Source organism: Lucilia sericata, unplaced genomic scaffold (assembly GCF_015586225.1).
Source record: "Lucilia sericata isolate MDLA Ls3-8-SP2 unplaced genomic scaffold, ASM1558622v1 Contig000005F_arrow, whole genome shotgun sequence".
NCBI lineage: Eukaryota > Metazoa > Arthropoda > Insecta > Diptera > Calliphoridae > Lucilia > Lucilia sericata.
The window spans coordinates 516,854-542,463 of record NW_023994046.1 but is presented as its reverse complement, the minus strand read 5'-3'; the positions used below and the strand labels follow the sequence as shown (position 1 = coordinate 542,463).

Here is a 25,610-nt window from a genome sequence, read left to right as displayed (position 1 = left end):
GGTCACGTAAGGAAAAGTCGGTCAGCATTTTAGTGTTTTCAAGTATTTTAGTAGGATTAAGTCCACATTTCCATTTTTTTATTTTGACTACTTACTATAAAGTGTTAAAAATTTAGATAAGTTTAGCATAACGACCACGAACTGCTGGATTTTCATTTTTGGCACTCTTATTTAAATATGTCGTAGTTGGTTATTGGTCTAAATTTGCGGTTAATTCAGTCAGTCAGTCATTGAGCCAGTAGTCAGTCAGTCATTCATTCATTTATTTTGATTCCATTCCATTTCTACCATTGTTGCATAAAAATATCACATTTAGTTTGTTTTTGTTTTTACTTAAACAATTCAATCGTTTTTGTTTAGTTTGTTGATTTTTTTATTACTAGTATTTGCATGTTCTCTCTCTCTCCGTCCTTCTCGCTAAAATTCACATGAAATTACGCACGTTATATTCCGACCAAAAAATTTTAATATTTGCTGCACGTTTTTTTTTCGACTAAACTTGTTTAATTGTGATTTTACATGATTCACAAAAACGCAACAAAAAAATTTAATTTAAATAAAAATCTCGAACAATAATAAATTTGCAAAATAAACCCTAAAGAATTAAATGGCATTTAATTTAAAATTTTAATTCAAAAAAGATTATAGAAATATACAAACAAATTATTTTAGTTTCAAATATTTATTTTATAACTAAATGATATAGTTTTATTGGAAGTTGAAAAAAAGTATTTCTTTTTTTTGGAAAAATAAAATCAATACTGCAAATGACCTTGGCTTTAAATAACAAATGCTAAATGTAGGTTAAGAGTTGCAAAATATAGTACTAATTTTATAGTTTTTTTAGTGCGAAATTTTCAAGTTCGTTAATATACTATTTTTTGATGAACATTAAAAGATTTCATAGGATATTGTGAATAATCAATATTTGCTGAAATGTCATTTTAGATTTCCAACTATAAGAATCTCTGAATTCTTCTTTAATTCATAATTTAAGTTCGAAGTATTTTGGATTTAGAGAATTTCTTTTAATTAAAATAGTACAGACTGAATCAAACCTCAGCTGATAATGTAAACTACATTTCAGAATTGACAAAACTTAATGTTTTCTACATTTTCATTGCAATATAATGAATTTCAAAGATTTATAATAAAACCTAAACTAAATATATTATGAGTACTTAATAGACATATACATACATATACATCCACTTAAATTAAGCAAATTATATTAAATTCAATACATATTGTTTGAAATATAATTAATTTACAAAAATTAAAATGAAACTTTTAGTCTATTTACAAAAAGTTTTTTTTTTAATAGCAAAAGCCAACATAATTGTCCATAAATCTATTTAATTATTAACAATTATAATACATATTATTTTGTAATAAATTTGTACTTAAAATTGTATATAATAAATATTTAATTTGAGTAAACAATTGCATATTCTCTGTATTAAAGTTACAATTCCGTGTTCAATCTAAATGTAAATCATACAAACAAGTTAACATACATATGTTTGCATATGTGTAGGTACATACTTATATAGGTAACTAGTTATACCCAGTGTGCTTTGCTACCCTAAAAGCAATATAAATAAAAATCTCTTTACCTTTCATATTTACTTTTCATGGAAAACCCCACTATCATTATACACATTTTTTACTTTGTATGAAAAGTATCATGACCATTATTTATGGCTCGTCCATTTATTTTCTTTAATGTTTATATGGATGTAAAAATTTCCCATATAAAATTTTAGTGTTCTAGCTTTTATAGATTCCCAGATATGCGAATTTTAGTTTTAATTTGTAATCCTCCAATTTATTACCAAATGTTTTCATGAATGACAAAGTTGTCCCTGCAAAATTTGAGGATTCTAGTTCTAAGCTTTTTCCAGATATTCACATTTTTGTATTTAATTCATATGGGAGGTTTCACGCCCCCTATTTCTAGTCTTCCCATTTTTCCTTCAAATTGTTTATATGGATTTCAATGTTGTCCGTACAAACTTTAGAATTTAGAATTAGAATTTAGAAGCTCTAATACTTTCCCAGATATACGGTACCACGCACATATTCCTAATCCGTGAAATTTATTACCCAAATGTTCACATGGATGACAAATTTGTTAGTGCAAAATTTGCGTATTCTAGCTTTAAGCGATTCCTAGATATAAAAATGTTTGTATTTAATTCATATGGGAGGTGCAACGCCCCCTAATGCTAGTTCTCTCATTTTTCCTATAAATATCCACATGAATGTCAATATTGTCCACACAAGTTTTGAGGACTCTAGTTGTACCATATTTCGAGATATTCGACTTTTAAGGAAGTAGGCGTGGCACCTCTCTCACTTACAATTTTAAAGTAAAAAGTAGCCTATTGTTCCTTCTAGATATAGAGGAACATACAGTAACAATTTCAAGAAGATCGCTTCAGTGGTTTAGCCTCCTATAAGGTATAAACAAACAAACATACATTAATTTTTGTATATATAGATAACATAAAAAAGATTATCCTTTCAAATATTATGTACATACATATTGTATGTAGTAATTGTAAAAATATGTTTGTATTGTGTATATCCTGTATTGTATTTTATATGAATGATAACAAAATAAATATTATTAACAATATAATGAATAATTAATTAAATAAATATGTACAGAATATTATAATATTTTATAAATATTAACTTGCATATGTATTAAACTTATGTATGTATGTACATTAGGGTAATAACAAAAATTAGGTTTTGTGGTAGCCAAATTTCTAATAGCGAAAACCTTTTTCTCAGGAAATTTTTGTGCAAATAACTTCCGTCATAAATCGATTTTCGGAAACCTTTCGCAAATAAATTTACATGAACTTCTTGTATAATAATCTACAAGTTTTTTATACTAAAATTGGAAGAGGGAACTTTTCCTCAGAGTAAATATCGTGGCTCAAACAATAACTTTTGTGTAAATCAAAATTTACATTTGAACTTAAAGCCCAAATGGACTACACAAGTGGCTTGACAACATACTTTTTTCATTCTCACACACATTTCACAAACATTGCTCGTACAAACACCAATTATTTTACGTTTTTGTGAACTTACAAAGATACAGATGTCAATTTTTCTTAGAAATGTAAATTTTGTGAAACATTTTTTATTTATGAATATAAACCATACAAACGGGTTGACAAAAATACAAACCGTAAGCATTTGTACAAATACGAAACACCCTCATACACTACATAACAGGCTTGCACAAACGTAAAATATTGGCTTGACAAACGCTTGTGTAATCTATTTGGACCTTTACGCAAACATCTATACTCTATTATGCTCTATGCAATTTCTATGCAATTTTCAAAAATTTTAAAAAAGTTATCACCCTAATATACATTTTAAATCTCATAGACACATTATTCAATTTTTTTTATTTGCAATTAAAAATATTGTAATAATGGCAAAATGTAAAATTATTAATAATTAATAATGTTTTCTTTAAAAAAATATAAACAGATATAAATTTGAATAATCGATATACGATTAAAACAATAACATAATATTTTGTTCCAGAATTTATTAAATTAAAAAAATATTCTTAATCTTTAAGAAATTTTAAAACGATATAGTTATGTTTGTTGTAAGCACTTTAGGACTTAGAGGTATGAAAAAATCGTTCGGTAAACGTTCAAATGTTTACGTATGTATGTATATAGCCCTTTTCAAATCTATAAAAACTTACTTATCACGTATTCATAAATACTGTCTAAGATTTCAATCGTATTTCGATAAACAAACATTAAATGACAAGCGACAAGCAATTATTTTAAGTGATTTTTGTTTTTGTGAAACAACCGACAAACAAATATACGAACCGCAAAATTTCGAAATAAAAATCAATTATAAATTTATGGGGGGAAAGAAAAACTTTTATCAAAACCAAAATCTTTCCAACTGTCAAAAATGAAGTGGAAAATGTCGTTAAAATGAAACAAACGAAATCGTAAAGCAGAGACGAAGGATAAAGAAGAATATTTGCAGTTGAAGTCGTTAATAAATATTACTTTTTCCCTTTTGTGGTGGTACAGATATTTAGTGTATTTTTTTCAGAAAAATTGCTTAAATTATTCACAAGCTTTTTAAAGCTATGTATAAGATACATACATACATATGTATGTACATATATAAAGAATGAAGAGCACAAACTGAAAGAGAGAGTGTAAGAAAAAGGGCAATTTAAGGGCGGGGGAGAAAGAGACATGAGGTAAACTGTATTAAAATGCCAGAGGTTATTTGTATGTAAAAAAAGAAGAAAATAATAATAAATAAAAACGGAAATGGAAAATGTTGAAAATTGCTAGCAGGGCTAATAGGAAATGGAATTTCCGTACTGAACTGTTTTATTGTATTGTGAATGTTTTATTGTGATGAGAGCGTAAATTCGTATGCATGTATATACACATATATGTATGTATGTGTGTAATAGATAAGTGAGAGTCAAAATGTAGTCGAAATAATGGTATTTACATGTATGACAGACATACAGACATACATGCAAACTCTGATGTTAACGAGACAATTTAATCCTTATTGGAATACAGTTTAATAACTATTCAAATGTTATTTAAGTAACAGGTATTGCATACAAATATTTGTAACATTTTACTATTAAATTTCATTATTTTCTCCGAAAATATTAACAAATTTTCAATAAAATAAATATTAATATAAGTTTTTACACAGAGGTTAAAACTACATATACCATAAAGTTATTATTTGGTTGTAATTAGTCATGGAAAGTCATTTTAATAACGTATGTAATTAGATTTTTAACAAATTATTTTTTTTTTAAATTTTTGCTAACATTTAAAGTTTAGTTGTAGTAGATGTTAAAGTTTTAATAAAGTTAATGACGTTGACGTTTTTAATTGTTTAGCCACCGCTGCTGCTGATGATGACGAGATTGCTGAAGCTGATAATTGTTTTCAAACAGGTCTAGGTCTGGGTCGTTATACTTCGGCTTGTCTTTTTTGTTGAATTATAAATATAATAAATATTTTATATTTTTTACCTTTTGAAATTATAATATTTGTAGAAACACAAACACATTTTCATTTTTATAAGAGTCTGAACAAAAAAAAAGTTTTTGTATTTATAATAATTTTACAGAGTGCTTTTGGTATTTTCGTATTTTTGTATTATTTCAACGTTTAAGGTCAGTCTAGCGATTAACCAAGTGATTAATGATGGCTAAAAGTCAGTACATATTCTGTATTTTATTTTATTTCATTTCTCTCTATTGTCTACAATTTGCAACTTGCTTGGCCCGGCTGTTAGTAAATAGTTGTGGCATAAATGGCAGAATGCTGCTGCTGTTGTTGCTGCTGCTGACCAGAATGATAATGAAGTTACCACGAGTATGAGATGAACAGACATTTAAACTAACAATGTAACATATACATAAATCGAATTGCTGCGCTTGTTTAAAATCAATTTATGTTCCCAGTAGGGTTTCTTTTCGATTTACCATCGACTCCCATGTATTTCAAATGTAACTGAAGTACCAATAAAACATTTATTTGTTTGTAATTTATATACTACAACGAAGTTTTTATGTATTACGAATGTTTATATGGATGTGTGTAGAAAGTATGAGTTGTGTTGTGTGTGAGTTGTATTGTTACATTCATGATCTGTTTAGATAATAATTTTTCTATTATTTGTTTGTTTGCTTTTTAATTTATTTGGGAAGAAGCGTTTTTTTTTTTTTTTAAACCAAAAAATTTTGCAATAATTTCCGGTTGTTTATTTGTTAGGTGATTATTTAATCTGTTTGTTTTATTTTTTTGATTAATTGTGTTATTTAATTTTGAAAATGTTGAAGTACATATTATTAATTATCATTTTGAATAGTGATGGTACTTTTATTGCGGCAACTTGAAAATATTACTTTGTAGAAAGTTAAAAAATCAGTTTGAACACATTTGATTGACAAAAAACTTAAAAGTAATTAATTTTCATTATCTCTTTGACAGCTTAATATTAATTGACAAGGAATTTATAAACTTAGGATAGAAATTAGATAGTTCAACCTAGAGCAGCAATTGCTGCTCATCGCCTCTAGGGGCCAAAGACCATCGATATTATATGTATGTAACTATGTTGTTTAAAAACTTTTCACCGGTTTAACTTATGTAATATTTTTTGAAAAACATTACAGACGGACAGACATGAAACTTAATAACTTTATCTGGTTTATATTTCAATGAGTTGCAAAAAATATAGATACAAATTCGGTTTTAAATATATATATATATACGTCTACTTATGTACGTATTTATGAAGTCTGTATTAAAAAAAAAAGCTATTAGCCAAAATTATTATTATTCCTAAAAAATAAATTATTTTCTTCATTTCCAAAATATGAAAGTATGCAATCCCCTAAAAAAAAGATATAAATTATTTTAAAAGTCTTTTCTTTTTATCAATAAATTTATTAGATTTGACATTAGCCATATTATTCATGTTTTTTCTATTATTGTTGTTTCAGTTTGTTTTCAGTTTATTTTATTATTATTTTATAAACAAACACATACATACATATTAAAGCTCATTCATATACATTGTCTCAAAAATTCTAGACTGCAAAATGAAAATGGATTTTACGTGTCAGAAGCATTAAAGAAAAAGACATTGAAACTGTTTAACCTATACACTCACAGCACACCCTTCAAACTGTTTAACCTAGACACTCACAGCACCCCCTTCAAATAAAAATTAAACAAAAGTGTAAAAGACAATAAAACAAACTTTTTATATTTTCAATGAAACAGAAAGTCTTAACTTTGTTTTTAATATAAAATTTTCAAAGTAACAAAAAAGAAAAAAAAAAACAAACATAAATTTCTAAAAACCTACAATGTTTATTATGTATAATATCTACAGCCAATATTTTGAAGTTATTAACTCTTATTTTATTACTTGTAACTCGAGCTATATTTGGAATGACCTTTACTTTTTTGAAAATTATTATACATGCATATGTATTCTTAGGTGCTCCGAGGGATCACTGTTCTTAAAGTTGTATTATACATGTATAACTTGATTTTAACTATAAAATTCATGATAGTTTCGATTAGTTTTTTCTTTCTTTCATATTAAATTTTTTGTATAAAAATAGCACGGAAAAATATTTTCAATTCCGAAATGGTAGCCGAAAAACACAACGAAAAATATATAAATTAAAAACCATACATTATAGAAAATATATAAAAATTCCACATCAGAGACTAGAAATAGGATCAAGACAATACCAATACACACACACATATGTAGAGAGGTCATACTTACATATACTGTGGTAAATATCGTTATAGACATAGAGTGAAATATGCGCGTACATCTAGCCCGCCATATATTATTCTATTCTATTATATTTGCTTTTTTGTTTAAATGCTAAGAGTCATATGTGTTTTTGTATTTGTATTTTGTGTGCGAATATTGAATGATGAGATATTAATGTATGTGTGTGTGTTTGTTTATGTGTATAAATATCCTGTAAAAGCTTTAGTGCAAATATACTTAACTGTGTAGGATTCAATGAATACAAATACACTAACACACATTTATTTGCTACCAAATACAATACACATGTGTTATTTATGCTTATGAACACTACCCAGCAGTTCGGAGGGACAGTCTCCAACTAGCTATTTAACCCACCACTTAGGATTACTCCTAGCCAGCCTACTACCCTATTTTAACATGTCATCACTAATGAGTCAATATATAGTATGAATCTTTTCGTTTATGTTTTTTTTAATTTAAATTTTTTAATTTAATTACGGCTGTCTCCGCCCTCGCTCCCATACAGATTATATAGAAATAACACCAGAGTCTTGATATGATCCTTTGTATAACAATTCATATAAAGCAATCTTTGATGAACAACATACATCTATCAAAAGCGTTCTAATAACCTGAAGCCTTCAATATACGGTGAGTGGAAGGAATTGTTTTCAAAGTTGTCCTCAAAAAGCTACGTCTTCGGTTATTGGGTTACAACCAACATACACACACATTAATTTAAGTGTGACCCCCTGCAGTTCGTCAAAGAGTCAATGCATCCGAAAAATACAGTGATTTCCACTCACGTCTAACCACCTGGTTGACTCTAATTCGTTATTCGTCGCGGATGTACTTTTTGTAAACGAGGGTGATAATCGTCACTTTAGTGTCCCCTTTGTAAGCGAGAGAGGGGACACTTAAAAAACAAACATACGCTTTTTGTCTGTCTCTTCATAATCTATTGACGATTGACTTCCTCGTAGGACAAGCACATGTTAAAATAGCTAGTCACCTAGATAGTCGGTGGCTAGGGGCAGCCCTAAGTGGTGTATTAAATAGGTAGTTCGGTACTGTCCGACCGAACTGCTGGGCCACTACAGATTACCGTATAAACATACATATGTATATGTATATACCGTACATCTGAACCAGTGTTAAATATCTGAATGTGATAATGTATATTGAATAGTAATATTGTGCCATAGCTGTCGATTTTATGTTTAACACTATATGAGTTTGTGGGTGCATGTACATTGTACATACATATGTATGTATGTATTGCTCATATCATTTGGATATTATTGCAAATACTACAATAATAACAAACAAAAGTAGAAGCAGCAGCCACAACAGCAATATAGTTGAAGCTGAAACAGTCATGATAACAACAAAATACATAATGTTGGCCCCATAAAAAACCTTGTCTCAATATTCGCTTTTACAAACTTTTATATAGAATTCTTTAATGAAATTAGTTTAAATTAATGCATTAAAACACACATATAAGAATGTATATTATTTGTAAGAAATATGAAAAATCACAAAAAATAGCCCTTTTCTCCACTGATCAAACTAAATATTGAAGCAAGGCAGAAAATGGGAAAAATGCTCTTATATTAAATAAAACTTTTATTTTGGTTGGGAATTTCAGTAAGTTTTGTTTTGGCTCACCCTACTATAAACACATAGTTTTTCCTTTTTATTATATTTTATTTAAACTTTTGGGTTTCGGTGGTACATCCTTCTTAATATGAATAGTTGTAGAATTCGTTTATTTGTGGGTACGTGTGAAGGGGCATACAAGTATTTGTATATTTTTGTGTTTCTCTTTTTCTATTTATTTGCTTAAAGTTTTGTTAGCCAGCTGAGCACTTGATTTAAACAAATTGTAGCAAATCATAGTAGTTTGTTGTTAAAAAATTATTTGAAACACCAATTAAAGGTATTTTCACATACAAATTTAAATTTAGTAAAATAAGTCTAAATTTTTTTCATTGTTAAATTTCCTAATGTAGGTTGCTGTAGATATACATGTATTATTATTGTTATTGTATATGTTTGTATGTATTAATGTACACATTTATATACATATTTTGTTTTACATCTCCTTGTTCTAATACTTTGAGATATTATTAACGTTGAATAAGTCAGCAATATAATTTGAACGTATTTAATGGTTTCCTAAAACCCAATTGGCCAAGCCTTCAATATATACTTATGTAAATATTTTCAATGATTAGAGCAGGACCAAAGATGTGGAAAAACAACATCTTGCCAAGTTGTTTTCCTCTGCTACGACTTGGTCAACTGGGTTACATTTTTACTCATATGCTAAGCCTATGTAATTGTATATGCATATGTATATGTAGTTGAGAGATTTTAAAGATGAAAAGAAAATGAAAAACTCAAGCATCATCAATCGTGATGCTTATTTAAAATTTCATAAAAACACAAAGATGTTTTTAGTAGAAAAAAAAAAAAAACATTTTAAAAACATAAATTATGCAAAAAGCGAAATAAGATGAACTAATATAAATATTTAATAATTTTGTTGTTGGCTTTTATTAAACAGTTCATTGACTTGTTAAAAAAACCATTTCGGCAGCGAAAAGAACATGTGTGTTCAAGAAAAAAGGGACTATATGACAATTTTTCTAATACGCATGCATGATTGTCAAATTTTTCAAAGTTTTTCTTTGAATTCTATAAAAATAATTGTATTAAATATTATGCTTTACAGTTTGTTAAATAACAAATTATTATTTAATAACAACATTAATTAAAAACTTAGGTTGTTAGGCTCTTTTTTTTAATATATAAAAAAACTTTTTTCTGTTTTGTATTTATAAAGAAAATATTTTATACACCATTAAATCCGTAATTATTATAATGAGTGAATTCAGTTTTTTCATTTGTTGTTTTTGTTTTTTCATCTTAACATAAATACATTAATACCAACATAAGTTTGTATGTATGTTGTATATTTTTTAAACAAATTTTCCATTCATTTGAGCCAGAGCTTTAAATTTATAAATAATTAGCTTTATATAAATTTTAGTTTATATTAACAATTTTTCTCTTTTTGATTTTCAATTAAAACTTTTGATTTTATTGTTTTAAAATTTTAGATAGAATTTCGCAATTGCTTTTAAAATGTAATTGTTTGTTTTCAATTTTTATTTCATTTAAGTTTTTTTTTTGTATAATTTTTCGTTCAATGATTTAACAACAACCAAATAAGCAACTAGAATTAAAAAAAAAAAAAAACAGAATTAAAAAAAAAGAACAGAAGCAAAAACAGAAATGCATCTCACGGCCATTTCGAAAAGAAAACCAGGTCATTAGTATTAGAGTTTTAAGTGTCAGTAGGTAGGTGTATTTAGCATGTATTGGTTCTTTTTGCTGTTCAATAACGTTGTTAACAACATGAATTGTTTTAAAAGTATTTTTAATCGGTTGCAATTTAGTAAATTTAACAAAAAAAAAACTATTAAATAAAAAACAGAAATCCTCTAAAAACTATGTTAGTAAAACGGTTTAGTAGTAATTTTAACTAAAAATTTTCATTTAATCAGTGCATTTTGTTTAATACATAGTTTTTTCTCAGAATTACCAACAACTTAAAAGAAAAAAAAAAATCAATGTTTTTTTGTTTTACACGCATTTTGTACGCATTTGATTTTTGTTTTATTTTCTCTTTGATAAAAATCGATGGACACGCAACTTTGGAATTAAATATTTAAATTCATTCCAATTACCCCTTACACTGACTGGTTTTTGGAGGCACTAACTTGCGGCCAGTTTGCCTGACACTGTTGTAATTAATTGCATTTTCTTAATGTTGAATTTTGCATTAGAATTTGGCGTGTGTCAGAACCATAATTTGTATTTGTAGTCAGAGTTACTTTATGAATACGTAATTTATAATTTGCCAATTTAATTATTGCGTTCATTTGAATGTAATTAAAAGCAGCCTCATTTTCATTCAAAATAAATTTTTCAAACTGTGTTTGACTCGTTTTGAGAAAATCATGCAGAGAGTTGGTTGATTTTACGCATAGATTTGCAATAAAACAAGGATTAGTTGAAATTTTAAATTACTAAACACAACAAAATATAAGAAGCTATATGTTATATGTCAGCAGCTTTCTTTTGGAAAAAAATTTGCTACGGACAATAGGTAATAAGCTACATAGATAAGAAGAAACACATGCTTTTGACCCACTGTAACTCAGATAGTTCTTGAACCATCTTGTCGATAAATTGTGGCTAAACGACCGTTCGAAAAATATCGGTTTCAAAATTTGGTAAAATTGACATGAAATCCCCCATATAAATATGTACATACTTACACTGTTATTTGTAAATGTAGGAAATCGATAAAAATGGATACTTTTAAACTTAATGCAATAGAATTAACCCTCGTATATTGACATTTAAGTATGTTTGTATAAAAGATTTTGTCATATATTTTAGCTTGAAAAATAGAGTTGAGCAAAAACACAACAAACACAAGAATGGGGTCATGCAACAAAGTTGTGTTGATAATAACGATAATAATGATGTTCTCTGCAAGTTTAACGTTCATTCATTTTCTCGGTTTGGTTTTAACAAGTAAAAAAATACAGTTGGTTATTTGCCTTTTGCGAATATCTTTTGTTTCTCATCTAACTTAAAACTGTGATGAGTAACTGCCATGTAGGGATGGAAGCTCTGCTAGATTGTGTATATGTACTTATGTATGAATGAATGTGTGTATTCGTTTTGGCATGTATAGAAGCCACAATAGTAGCAGACATAAAAACAATCCACTGAACTGCAAGTGACTAAAAATGATGCATCACATTGTGTGTATTGTTGTGATGTCATTTAACAAGAAAACCAAATCTAACGTTGCACAGTGGTATAGGAAAAAAAAAAGAGGGAAATAATTCGGTAACTTCTAAACGGTTAATCCGATTTTAATGAAATTTGGTATGCACAAAGAGGAGGTGTTGTCGAGTTTAGGTTTTGAATTTGGACCTTATAGGCCAACCAGGGGCCCGGCGGGGGGTCCTCAAATTAGGACACCTCGGCTATGTTAAATTTTTAAAACGATCCTATTTCTTCATTTGAGTTCCGATTTAAAAAAAATTTCGTATATAGAATCTCCTCATCGAGCACTATAAAAAATGTCGTCATAGCAGTAAATTATCTCTTATAGTTTAGGAGATATTCGCATTTGAAAATTAAAATTTTAAAATTTTTACCGTTCTTACTTTAGTTTTTTGATAATAGCGGGTCCAAATATTCCCGATTTTCGCCATTTCTTTTTTTATTCGCTTAACAACAAGTTTATATATCAAGCAGTGAAAGAATTATGTAAAAATCATGACTGAGTCCAAAGTTATAGGCATTTTAATTTAAAAAATTAAAAAAAGGCGATTTTTTGCCATTTTTTTGGGAAAAAAGTATCTTTTTCTTTTTAAGTTATCTAAAAAGTTTCTAAGAAGATGTATATAGAATTTATACTTTTTGAAAAGCTGACTTTACATAAAATACGATAAATGAAACAAAACCTAAAAATTTTTGATACCGAGGGGACCAGGTCCATCCAAAAAACCCTATTTTTTTATAGAAAATTCAATTTTGAGCATAAATTCTCAAATCGCATAGTCGATATCAAATTATAGTGACCTGTTTTATATGACCCAATATGTTCTTAATCATTTTGTAACGGGTTTCGATAACCCCGCCCCTGGTATGGATATAATAGGCAAAAAACCAAAAAATCCCATTTTTGGGATTTTTTAAAACTTTTTTGGGAATTCCGGGATTTCTAATAAGAAAATTCGAACTTTTTATTTAATTTTAGATTTTGAGTAAAAAAATCTACCTAACTGTAAAATTTCATCAAAAAATATTCATAAATAAAATTTTTATTGCAATTTGAAAAATTTGTATCTTCGCAAAAACTGAATAAAAAACATTTTTTAATTTTTTTAAAAAAAGTATTCCGCGAATTTTTTAATTTTCAAAAATTATATACAGTTTTGAAAAATAGACAAAATTACCTTTCCATTGATATATAACATGCCTACCTAATGTTTTTTAAGTGACAAATTAATTAGGGAAAACTCAACATCTTTTAGAAAATTTACCTAGCACTATTATTTTCATCCATAACGTTAACTCTTAAATTTGTTACATATATTAAAAAATTTTCAGGTATTATTTTTTAAACTGTAATGATTTTTACCCCTATAGGTCACTTTAATAGGTAGCTTATTAAAGTGACCTATTGAGGAAAAATTCATTACATAAGGATACGTTAGACATATTAGGTAGAATATCATAACCCTTTAAAAAATAATTTAATTTAAGTACCTGTAATTAATATATAAGACAGGTTTATATCTGTTTGTAATTATTTGTAATTTTCTAAAGATGGCGATCGTACTAAAAAAAAATGATTTGTGCTCCATTTTATTTGAACACTCTTCAGCTCCTTTTCAAGATAAAGTGAACTTCTTATTGAAATATATTGAAACTGCACATAAAAATAAAGTGGATAAAACTGATATATGTAAAATTGAAAATTTTATAAAATCAGTTGATATAAAACTGAAGAGTGTTCGGTATTCCATTGCTAAATTTCGATCGAAATTTTCTGATTGGCTGGATGAATGTGTAGAAGTTGCTATTTGCGTATCAACTGTTGGTGCTCCCTGTAAGCAGTATGAGGATTTGAGCTCAAAATCTAAGAGGAAAAGGTTATCAACTTCACTAGAAACCTTATCTAACGAAGAAGTTTCGGACACTTTTAAAGCAATGTTAAGAAAAGAAAAACAGCCTTTGGATGCCATAAAAATTGCAAATATTCTTCCAACCGCATCACCAAGACGACTGAAAAGAATTGTAAAGAGTATACCCACACCATCATCTGATACAACGTTCACTGAGGAAGAAGCTATTGCGCTTATGTTGCAGCTGGGATTAAGTCGTGATAACTACATAACGTTAAGAAAGGCGCTATCTGAAAAAGGAGTGGATGTTTTACCATCATATGACAAAATAAATGAAAAGAAGAAAAGCATTATACCACCTCCTATTGAAATAACTGATCGGAAGGCTGTTATTGGACTCGGCGCTCTACTCGAAAATACTGCTTTAAGGATTGCTTCTGACTTTTCTTCAGACCAACTAAAAAAAATAAATTCTTGTGATCTTCAACTCATTTGTAAGTGGGGATGTGATGGATTATCAGCACTCTCGGAATATAAACAAATCAACACAAGTGAATCATCTTCCGAGTATAAAAGTGTATTTATGGCATCGCTAGTTCCATTAAGAATTCGAAAGTATGCTGACAGCGATTCTCCATCAACCATTTTCGATGATATTTGGAAGAATTCGACTCCAGGATCCAAAGCTTTTTGTAGGCCAATAAGCTTTGAGTATATAAAGGAATCCAAAACAACAACGCAAGATTTGATAAATCGTATTGAAGCAGAAATTAAAAACTTGGAACCTATAACAATCGAAATAGAAAATTATTCGTTTAACATGTCCTATGATTTAAAACTTACAATGATTGATGGGAAAGTTGGAAATGCCATTACAGGAACATCATCTACTTGGTACTGCTACATATGTGGTGATAAAAAATCAGAATTTTCGAATATTTCCAAGCAAAGATCAATAAATGAGGAAACATTACAATTTGGAATATCCCCCCTACATGCTCGCATACGATTTCTGGAACATTTTCTACATTTAGCATATGATTTAAAGTACAGAAGCATACCGGAAAATGCAAACAAAAGTGCAAATAACAATAAGGAGTTAATGGAAATGAGAGCCAGTGAGAAACGAAGAATTCAAGAGGAATTTAAAAAGCGGATGGGATTAAATATTGATAAACCACTCACAGGATATGGAAGCACAAACGATGGTAATACCGCTAGACGTTTTTTTAAACATTTTGAAACTACTTCCGAAATAACCGGAATTAGTATGGATTTACTGCAAAAGGTCAATATTATTCTAATGGCGATAAATAGCAAGCATAAAGTGAACGCAACAAAATTTGGAGAGTATTCTACAAAAGTTTCTAAATTACTTTTGGAATTATATCCCTGGAAAGAAATGACACCTACAGTTCACAAGATATTATGTCATGGAAAGGTCATCATAGAACATAATATTCTGCCTTTAGGAGAGCTTACAGAAGAACCCCAAGAATCGAGGAATAGAGACTTTAAGCATATTCATCAGTTTAGCTCAAGGAAGTGTTCTAGGCAGTCTCAAAATGAAGATATTTTTAATAATCTGATTCTATCTTCTGATCCTGTTTTATCTACTATAAGGAAACGTTGGATTTGCTACAAAACGTTAGCATTTGAAAATATTCATGAATTTAAAGATTTACTTTATCTTTTAGATATGGACTACTGTGATACCGATTATTTTACAAAATTATATTAATTTATAAAAAAAAAAAATAAATAAAGACTATTTTTATATAAAATTTAGGTAGTAAAACATGCCTAACAAATGTATGGATGAAAATAATAGTACTAGGTAAATTCTCTAAAAGATGTTGAGTTTTCCCTAATTAATTTGTCACTTAAAAAACATTAGGTAGGCATGTTATATATCAATGGAAAGGTAATTTTGTCTATTTTTCAAAACTGTATATAATTTTTGAAAATTAAAAAATTCGCGGAATACTTTTTTAAAAAAAATTAAAAAATGTTTTTTATTCAGTTTTTGCGAAGATACAAATTTTTCAAATTGCAATAAAAATTTTATTTATGAATATTTTTTGATGAAATTTTACAGTTAGGTAGATTTTTTTACTCAAAATCCAAAATTAAATAAAAATTTCGAATTTTCTTATTAGAAATCCCGGAATTCCCAAAAAAGTTTTAAAAAATCCCAAAAATGGGATTTTTTGGTTTTTTGCCTATTATATCCATACCAGGGGCGGGGTTATCGAAACCCGTTACAAAATGATTAAGAACATATTGGGTCATATAAAACAGGTCACTATAATTTGATATCGACTATGCGATTTGAGAATTTTTGCTCAAAATTGAATTTTATATAAAAAATAGGGTTTTTTTGGATGGATCTGGTCCCCTCGGTATCAAAAATTTTTAGGTTTTGTTTCATTTATCGTATTTAATGTAAAGTCAGCTTTTCAAAAAGTATAAATTCTATATACATCTTCTTAGAAACTTTTTAGATAACTTAAAAAGAAAAAGATACTTTTTTCCCAAAAAAATGGCAAAAAATCGCCTTTTTTTAATTTTTTAAATTAAAATGCCTATAACTTTGGACTCAGTCATGATTTTTACATAATTCTTTCACTGCTTGATATATAAACTTGTTGTTAAGCGAATAAAAAAAGAAATGGCGAAAATCGGGAATATTTGGACCCGCTATTATCAAAAAACTAAAGTAAGGACGGTAAAAATTTTAAAATTTTAATTTTCAAATGCGAATATCTCCTAAACTATAAGAGATAATTTACTGCTACGACGACATCTTCGACGACATCTTCGATGAGAAGATTCTATATACGAAATTTTTTTTAAATCGGAACTCAAATGAAGAAATAAGATCGTTTTAAAAATTTAACATAGCCGAGGTGTCCTAATTTGAGGACCCCCCGCCGGGCCCCTGGTTGGCCTATAAGGTCCAAATTCAAAACCTAAACTCGACAACACCTCCTTTTTGTGCATACCAAATTTCATTAAAATCGGATTAACCGTTTAGAAGTTACCGAATTATTTCCCTCTTTTTTTTTCCTATACCACTGTGCGTTGTTATACAGTCATCATGATCATTATGCAGTTGTAAGTATTTAGTAGTGGATGCAGGGCGATAAATGTATATTTTCGTTATATAATTTAACTAAATTTATTGCTCAATTTAAATCGATAATGAAATATGTATTTCTTCTTAGTTAAGTTTTTGAATTGCATTATGTTTATTAAAACTGTTTTTGAAAAATCTTATGCAACTGATAGTTTTTATAACAAATAGTTTTTATGTTGAACAGCATGTTTAAACAAATATGTTTTAGAAGTATGAAACTAAACTGCATATCGCTCATTGAATAGTAATTACTACATAAACCAAAAAAGACGTTTCGAGAAAAACGATTTCATACGTTTTATGACATTTTACTATTTTTAAAATAGTTTTAAAACTAATTATCGAATTTTAAACAGAAACCCGGATAAATAAAGTTTAGATTAATATGTTTCTAATTTGGCCCATATTTCGTAATACACAGTTCGAAAATCCCGAATTTAGAGTTATACCAGTCTTGTAGTAAATGAGCGATACGTTTATATATGTATGTAAAGTGTCTTAAGTCCTAGTGTCCTAATATCATATTCTTTAACATCTGTAAGGCCCTACAAGGTCTTGCTATGGTATTTTTGATATTTGCAAAATAAAAAAAAAATAAAAAAATTGAATAATTGCAAAATGTCATTACACTAATGCACATATGTGTCCCGTGAAACTGCCTATTTAAGAATCTTATGTAGGAATACCTCTAAATTTTTTTGGTAGGGATCTGATGAGATACTCATCGCTTGAGAGGTATTCCTAGAAAAATGTGGTACACGGGACACCCTAATGCACATATGTATATTTTTGTGTTAAAAAAGTAATTGCATATCAGTGTGCTGTTGTTAATGTTAAAATGTGATTGGGAAAAATTAAATGGGATTTATATTCATCTCGTAATTCCTTTTTGTTGTTTAAATTTTTATTCATTTATTTTTATTTTCATTTTATATTTATTTTTCTGCATTACACACGTACGCATATACATCTATAGGTATGTGTGTTAATGTGTATATTAAGCTGTTTTCGTGCACATAATTAATTGATTTAATTGACTGCCAGCAATTAATCGTAAAAAATTATTCACAACAACAACAACAGCAGCATCAACTTCGACATTAAATGAATATTTACAAAACTTGAGCATGTATTTGGTATGACAGCGTTATTTTACTTTTTTTAATCATCAGCACAAACACACTCTTAAAATCCTGTGCAAATATTACTACACAGACAGAGAGATATTGTTACTAGTATTTATACCCTACACCACTTTAGTGGGGAGGGTATATTGGGTTTGTGCTGATGTTTGTAACATACAAAAATATTCGTCCTATACCTTAAAGTATACCAATCGGCTTAGAATCGTTTTCTGAGTCGATTAAGCTATGTCCGTCTGTCCGTCCATCCGTCTGGCTGTCCATGTAAATCTTGTGCACAAGGTACAGGTCGCAATCCTTATTCGGCCCAAGGACGATGCCTAAATTGTTAAAATCGGTCCATAATTTCACCTAGCCCCCATACAACGGAACCCCCCGAAAAGGGCTTCTGAGCTCATAATTATGTTAAATATACCTGCACAACTAAGTTTTATACAAGCCTTGATGACCTTGCCAAATTTCATAGAGATCGGGCCTCATTTGACCCTAGCTCCCATACAAAGTCCCCTTCAGAAAATTACTTGAATGTCCAAAATTAACTTATAAACACAAATATAGCGATGAAATTAAGCACAATAAAATATTATGTAAATATAAATATATTCACAAAATTTTATTAGGCTTGGTCCATATTTGCCCCTAGCCCCCATATAAAGCCTTTTTCAGAAAATTAGTTTTTCATCCATAAATTGCTTAAATGTATCGGAACAAGGTAATAGAAGATAAATGCTTTATTATGAAAAATAAATTACATTTAATATTCATAACTGGTGTAGGGTATCATACGCCCGACTATACTTTCTTACTTGTTTTATATCTATCTGGTAATGTTGTGGCAACCAGCAAAAGCAGCAAAAATATCTTTCTTATCATCGTCATCATTATCATCATAAAAATACACAACACATTCTACTAAATGAATGTTGCTTGTTTGTCAGTGTACGATAACACACAAAAAGTAACTGCAACAGCAACCATCAACATTAACATCGTCGTCAACATGGGCTTCTGTATTTGGCATCGACAACATGAAGAAAATCATTAACAACAGCAACATCGTCAGCATCATTAACAATAATTTTTACCGTTTGTAGCTGAAATTAAAATTGTAGCGAAACCATCAATCGTTTGCTTCGCACAAAACAAACTGAACGTTAAACGTATGAAATTAATGAAGCCATCACTCTGTCGAATTGGTGCGAAATAATAAAGTAGTCATTATTCTTTCATTTAAACATGTATTATTATTGTATCACTATAAAATTTTTACAGAAAAAAATTGCACACAAACATACATATATACGCATATAACAATGATATTTTATGGGTTTGAATGAAGCAAAAAGCATTAATCAATCAATAAAATATAAATTCTTATTTGATTTTTTAACAGTTATAAAGGTTTAAGATTTGTTCGTTAAAATAAAGAAATTATGGAATAATTTTGACTCATCAACATTAAGGTGATACTTATGCTAATATTGCTGATATTCTCAATTAAAGTTGAATTTTTTCTAAAAACCATACCTTAAAATATTTGTCTTTTCTTGCAAAGAACTCATACAAAAAATAACATTTTTTGGAGTTGTTTAATATAGTAATTCCGTACCTTCCCCGGCACCGTCAGTAGTTAAATATGATAAAACAAGAATTTTCATAAATAATCATCGAGCAGCAGCTAAATTGACATTGACACTTTTTAATATAAACAAGTTTATGAAACAGTCATTCCCAAAATGTGTTTTTTTATAAATTTACCACTACACCATAAAAATATAGTTCATAATTATTATTCCATTAATGTTTGATTAGAGTATTGCATTGAGCTGTAGAACATTGTTCCTTATACATATTTAAGAAACTCTGCAACATTTACTTTCCAACCATATGATGTGTTAAATAAATTTACACGTTCATTTAGTTTTTTTTTTATTATACCATTCACCACTTTAGTGATGGGAGGGTTTATTGGGTTTGTGCTGATGTTTGTATCGCATAGACAAATTGGCTCTACACTCTACCAATCGGCTCAAAATTACTTATTGAATTGGTAAAGAGATGTTTTCCTCCCCGCGTCATGTTTCCTTGATGATATATCCCATCTTGGTGTATTGCAATCCCGGGGTATAAAGTTGCTACCAATACCTCTGGTCTACGGGACTATAAACTGGTGATGATCAAATGTATCCTCGGCCTTTCTATGGAAAGATTTGTCATGGAGTCGAACCAGAGCGTCAGATAATCTTGTACTACGGCTGGCCAGTTGCCCACAGGACTTTGTCCTGGCTGGTCAGTTAATTGAGGTTTCTTCGGGATCCACTAAGTAGCTGTGGTTTAATACCTAAAATCGCAGGGAGAAAATGTTGGTTTAAGGGCTGATATATCCAAATGCTATACCCGGTGCTGTTGCCAACTCAACTGATGTCAACTTATGCTCTCTTACTATTCGCGTAGTAGGGCGCCAATATAGGTTGGGAAATGTTCAGGTTGACATCTCTCTTACTATTGGCGTGGTAAAGCGCCAATATAGGTTGGGAAATATTCAGGTTGACATTCGGTAGTTGTCTGTCATTCCGTAGATCATTCTTTATGATCTGAGAATTGAACTGATGTAAGTTGGTGAAAGATCGAGAAAGTCTCCTTTACCCGTACACCTTTTATTTCAGGGAAGTTCTTGGCATCTCGAGTACTCCAGCAAAGTGCTTGTACTTGGACCGCAAAACCATGCACAAAAGTAGCCACCTGAGTGTTCTTCATCGAAGTCACTCGGAGACGCGTTGTAGACCCTTATCAAGTTCAGAGGATGAAAAAGACCATCATGAAATAAGACCGTCAAGGCAGGTGTTCAGTTAAGCACTCAGACATACTTGTCCATCCCTCTATCCGTCCATTTAATCCTTGTAATCAAACTACAGGTTGCAAGTTTTAAGATAATTTGAGGAAATGTTGCACAAATGTCGTTTAGAAGGTTATTGGAAATGGTTAAAATAGTTTTATTATTTCACCTAGCCCATGTACAACCGTACCTCCCAAATAGGGCACTTGAGCTCATAACTAAGATAAATGTATTAGTATTTCTACAAATTTCAGCAAAACTACGTTTTAACTAATGTGTTGTTTCTAGATAACGAGCGAGTAGTTTGAGCACAAATTTTACTTGTATTTTGTTATTGTAACAAAAACAAAATACAAGTAAAATTTTAACTCAAACTACTCACACGTTATCTAGAAACAACACATAAGTCTAAATGATACTGCCGATTTTCGTAATGATCAGGTTCTCATTTGACTCTAGCCCCATACAAAGTCCCCTTCAGAAAATGACTTCAATTGACGATGAAATTATGTATAAATAACTTTAATGTAAATTACTCAAATTTTATAAGTATATGCCCATATTTCCCCTTTCCACCATTTCCAGAAAATCACTTTTTTGTCAACAAATTTTTAAAATTTTTCGGAATTATACAAACTGGTGTATGGTATCATATGGTCGGCCATGGGCGACTATACATTCTAACTTGTTTTTTTTTTTTTTTTATTTTTGGTTGGTAAATACAAATTTATATAAGCCCACTCAAACTGTTAATATTTAGTATGTAAAATTGTAATGTGTAATTTTACACATTTATACATAAGTACATACATACATATACATATGTAGGTATTTTTCGTGTATTTACATGTGTGTCAATATTAAGTATGAAAATTATAAATGTTAATGTCGCGGTGGCTATTAGAGAGTAAATTAAACATGTTGTACAATTTTGCTAGTTTTTAATTTGTTAAATTGTACATTGATTTTATTTGATGTGTTTTTAATTTTGTATCCATTTCCATTAACAAATAAAAATAAAGTGTGTACGAGTGAAAAATAACTTTTAAATTATTTGCTTTTTAGCTTTGATTTTATAAAAATTTTACAAAATTAATGTATGTATTTAAAATGTATGTATTTTAGCTCTGTTGTTGTTCTTGGCAGTATTTCTGAAAATTCATTTTGCTTAATTTTAATTACTTTCGATTAAAATTGTATTTATTTTTCATAAATGTTTAATTTAATGTAGACTTAATGTATTTTAGGCAGAATTTAATTAATTATAAAATTTTATTTAAGTTTTGTTGTTGTAGGTGCTATTGTTTAGAGTGTTTGCTAAAAAATGAAAACATGTTGCAAAGTTACGCTTTGTTACTTCTTGTAGCATGTTGATGTCGTTCATTTGTTCGTTTATCTTTTTGCGAGTTATCTAGTCGCATGTTCTTTTTTTATGTGACTGACGTTGTTGGGTTGATTCCACGGTTGGTTTGGTTTAGTTCGGTTTTGTTTGCCACCCATGTTCATGTTCAAGTAGATGACGATGATAATGGTGACGGTGACGTTGGTGATGGCGATGGTGATGATGTATGCGATGATAAATTTATTTAAAATGCGTATGTTTATATGAATACTTACGTATCATCTTGTCAAATAAGAAAATTCAATGAAAAATGTCAACGACATTTTATTTTATAAACAACGCAAAAAAATATACGTACTTATACATACATATGTACAAAAAGAGGTATGAACAATGATACAGCAAGCATGAACTGATATGTCTACATATAAATTAAAAAATAGCAAAAGAAAAATAAAGTAAAACGTAAGATATGTATGTTTTTTTTTGAACAAATTTGTTTGTCTTTGACAAATGTGAACCACCTGTGGCAATTGTCACGAAAATTATAAATTATTTTCTTTTTTGTATTTGTTGCTGTGTTTTATGTTTTCTATTTAATCCAAAAGGGAAAATAGAACATGAGTAAAAGTGTCATCTACAATTACATGTAATATGATTAAGTACTTTATCCGATTAGATACAGAATTGAATTGTATGTATTCAGCAAAAATCATGTTTGTGTTTCAAGGGTTCCAAACAAAAAAAAAAAAAATAATTTATTTAAATGTAGAAATAAACAAATTAAGGTATAAAGAAGAGTTTTTTTTGGAATAAATATTTTTATAATATTTTAAGAAATAATTTAAAATTTATTTCAAACTTTTGCAAGGCACTCGATTCTAGAAAGAAATGTCCTTATAAAAGTAGGGTAAACTAAATAAACTTTCATAGATTTAAGCCAATTTAAGCTTTTAAATATTTGTTAATGAATATAACGGAAATGAATGTCAATGCATGCCAATACATACTTACTATATCTGTAGTTATACATATGTACCTTGATCATATAAAACAAATATGTGAACATCAATAAATGACAATTTAGCAAACATTTTCCAATCACTGAACTTTAAATGATAAAATACAGTTATATACTGACTAACAACTATAATAACTTTTATCTATTGCTCACCTTCAATAATTGTAACTTCATTATCATCATTATTATAAAGCTTGTTATCAAGATGAACATGATGATAATGACAATGAGGATGATGATAATAATGCCATTATTAAACATGCTTTGGCTCTTTATTTGTGCTCGGTCAAGTGCATTTCAAATCTCATGCACAAGTGAAGTCAAGTGCAAATTCAAACAGAACCCAAACATAAAAACATACATAGGCACGGGCTCATATGAATTGACATTTTCTCAGTGTATAAACGACTACTTATAATCACCATTTGAAAATGCAAAAAAAAAAAAAGAGAACAATTGCCTGGTTTGTGTTTTATGTTTTTTTAGTTTTTTTCTCTACATTTGTATGCTTAGAACAGAAAATGTCGGTCACCAAAGTCTTCTATGTTTTATTAGTAACCCCACTAGGCGCAGGGACAGTCAGACGCAGTACTTGGTCACTTGCAGCATGTATTGTTATTTTCAACTTCATGTTTTAAAGGGCTTGTATTTTAGAAACATTAAACGAAGTTGGTAATCATTGAAGCGACAGTTACAGAAACATGCTAGCTGCCACTGTTATTGCTGCTTGCTGTGTAACGTGACGCAGCAAAATGTTTAGCAACATATTTTGCATTATCTCTGTATGTGTATATATGTACTATATAAAAATGAGTGTAATCATTGCTGCAATAACAATCGTGAACAAATTGTGTGCAAGTACCACAACAATACCACATAATAGTTACATTACACACCCAAACACACTGGTGTAACTATTTCACTCGTGACTCTTGCCTTATGCCCGAGTTTGTTTGGGCCACAATGTAACAGTTTTGCTTTCTGCTCTCAGCGCCTTTGCTGCTTCTGGTCGTTGAACAACTAAATAAATGAATGTCTCAAGTTGTGGTCATTGCGGTATTTTACAAAAAGTCATACTTACTAACTACAAACAATAATAACAATAATAGAAGTTAACATGCATAATACAAGTAGATACGACTATACAGAGGCTCAAAGGAATTAAATCTTTATCGAAATACATATCTGACGAAGTGAAAGGATCATCGTTATAGATTTGCTGATACTTAAAAGGTATTAGGTTATTATATTCTTTTACACCTCTGCTGTGTTTGAAATTTACAACCAATATAGTAAGTAACTAAAATATTATTGCTTAGTAGTTTGGTTTGTGTTCAACAAAGTGCATTAGTGTCTGTTTTGTATGTAAATATATTTGATTTTATGTAAATTGTATAACGTGTATCCATGTTACGGTTTAACCAAACAAAAATTATAATTTGTCTAACTTAAATAAACGCAAACGAACAAAACCTAAAGAAAATCGAAATGCATTTTGTCTTATCATATTTTGTTTTAAGTTTTTCAATCATTTTTATTAGTTTTTAATGCAGTTGCCATTTGTAACTGCATACAATTGGAATTTGAATTTTCAATTGCTTGCTTGAATTTATATATTTATTGGTTTTTATTTTCACTTTTATCTTTTCAGGTCATACACAAAAATTAACCCCATTTATAAAACATTGGGAGGCAGCAAATTTCGATCGTACACATTTACATGAAGCCCATGAAAAACACATTGAACAGAAGCGACATCGTCGAAAAAGAGACTTAAATGCTGGTGAATATGGACCAGCGCATACCATAAGACTGAATTTTTCTGCTCATGACAGGTGAGTGTATATTAAAAAGATACAGCTTTAAAGGAGTTTGTTAAAATTCTACGATTTTTATCAACAATTTGACAAGGGCTACAGAAAAAAACTATAGACTAGACTATAGACTAGACTATAGACTAGACTAGACTAGACTATAGACTATAGACTAGACTATAGACTAGACTATAGACTAGACTATAGACTAGACTATAGACTAGACTATAGACTAGACTAT

At 29.0% G+C, this 25,610-nt stretch overlaps 1 protein-coding gene across 5 annotated transcripts in view; it reads left to right on the top strand.

The window, feature by feature from the left end:
• The window catches only part of LOC119600553 (disintegrin and metalloproteinase domain-containing protein 10), a 162,376-nt gene that overhangs the window by 68,343 nt on the left and 68,423 nt on the right, over window positions 1-25,610 (top strand). For all 5 annotated transcript variants that reach the window (XM_037950861.1, XM_037950841.1, XM_037950852.1 and 2 more), the window contains one exon: window positions 25,207-25,390. In XM_037950861.1, the coding sequence (XP_037806789.1) occupies window positions 25,207-25,390 (184 nt within the window). The remainder of the gene's footprint in view (window positions 1-25,206; window positions 25,391-25,610) is intronic.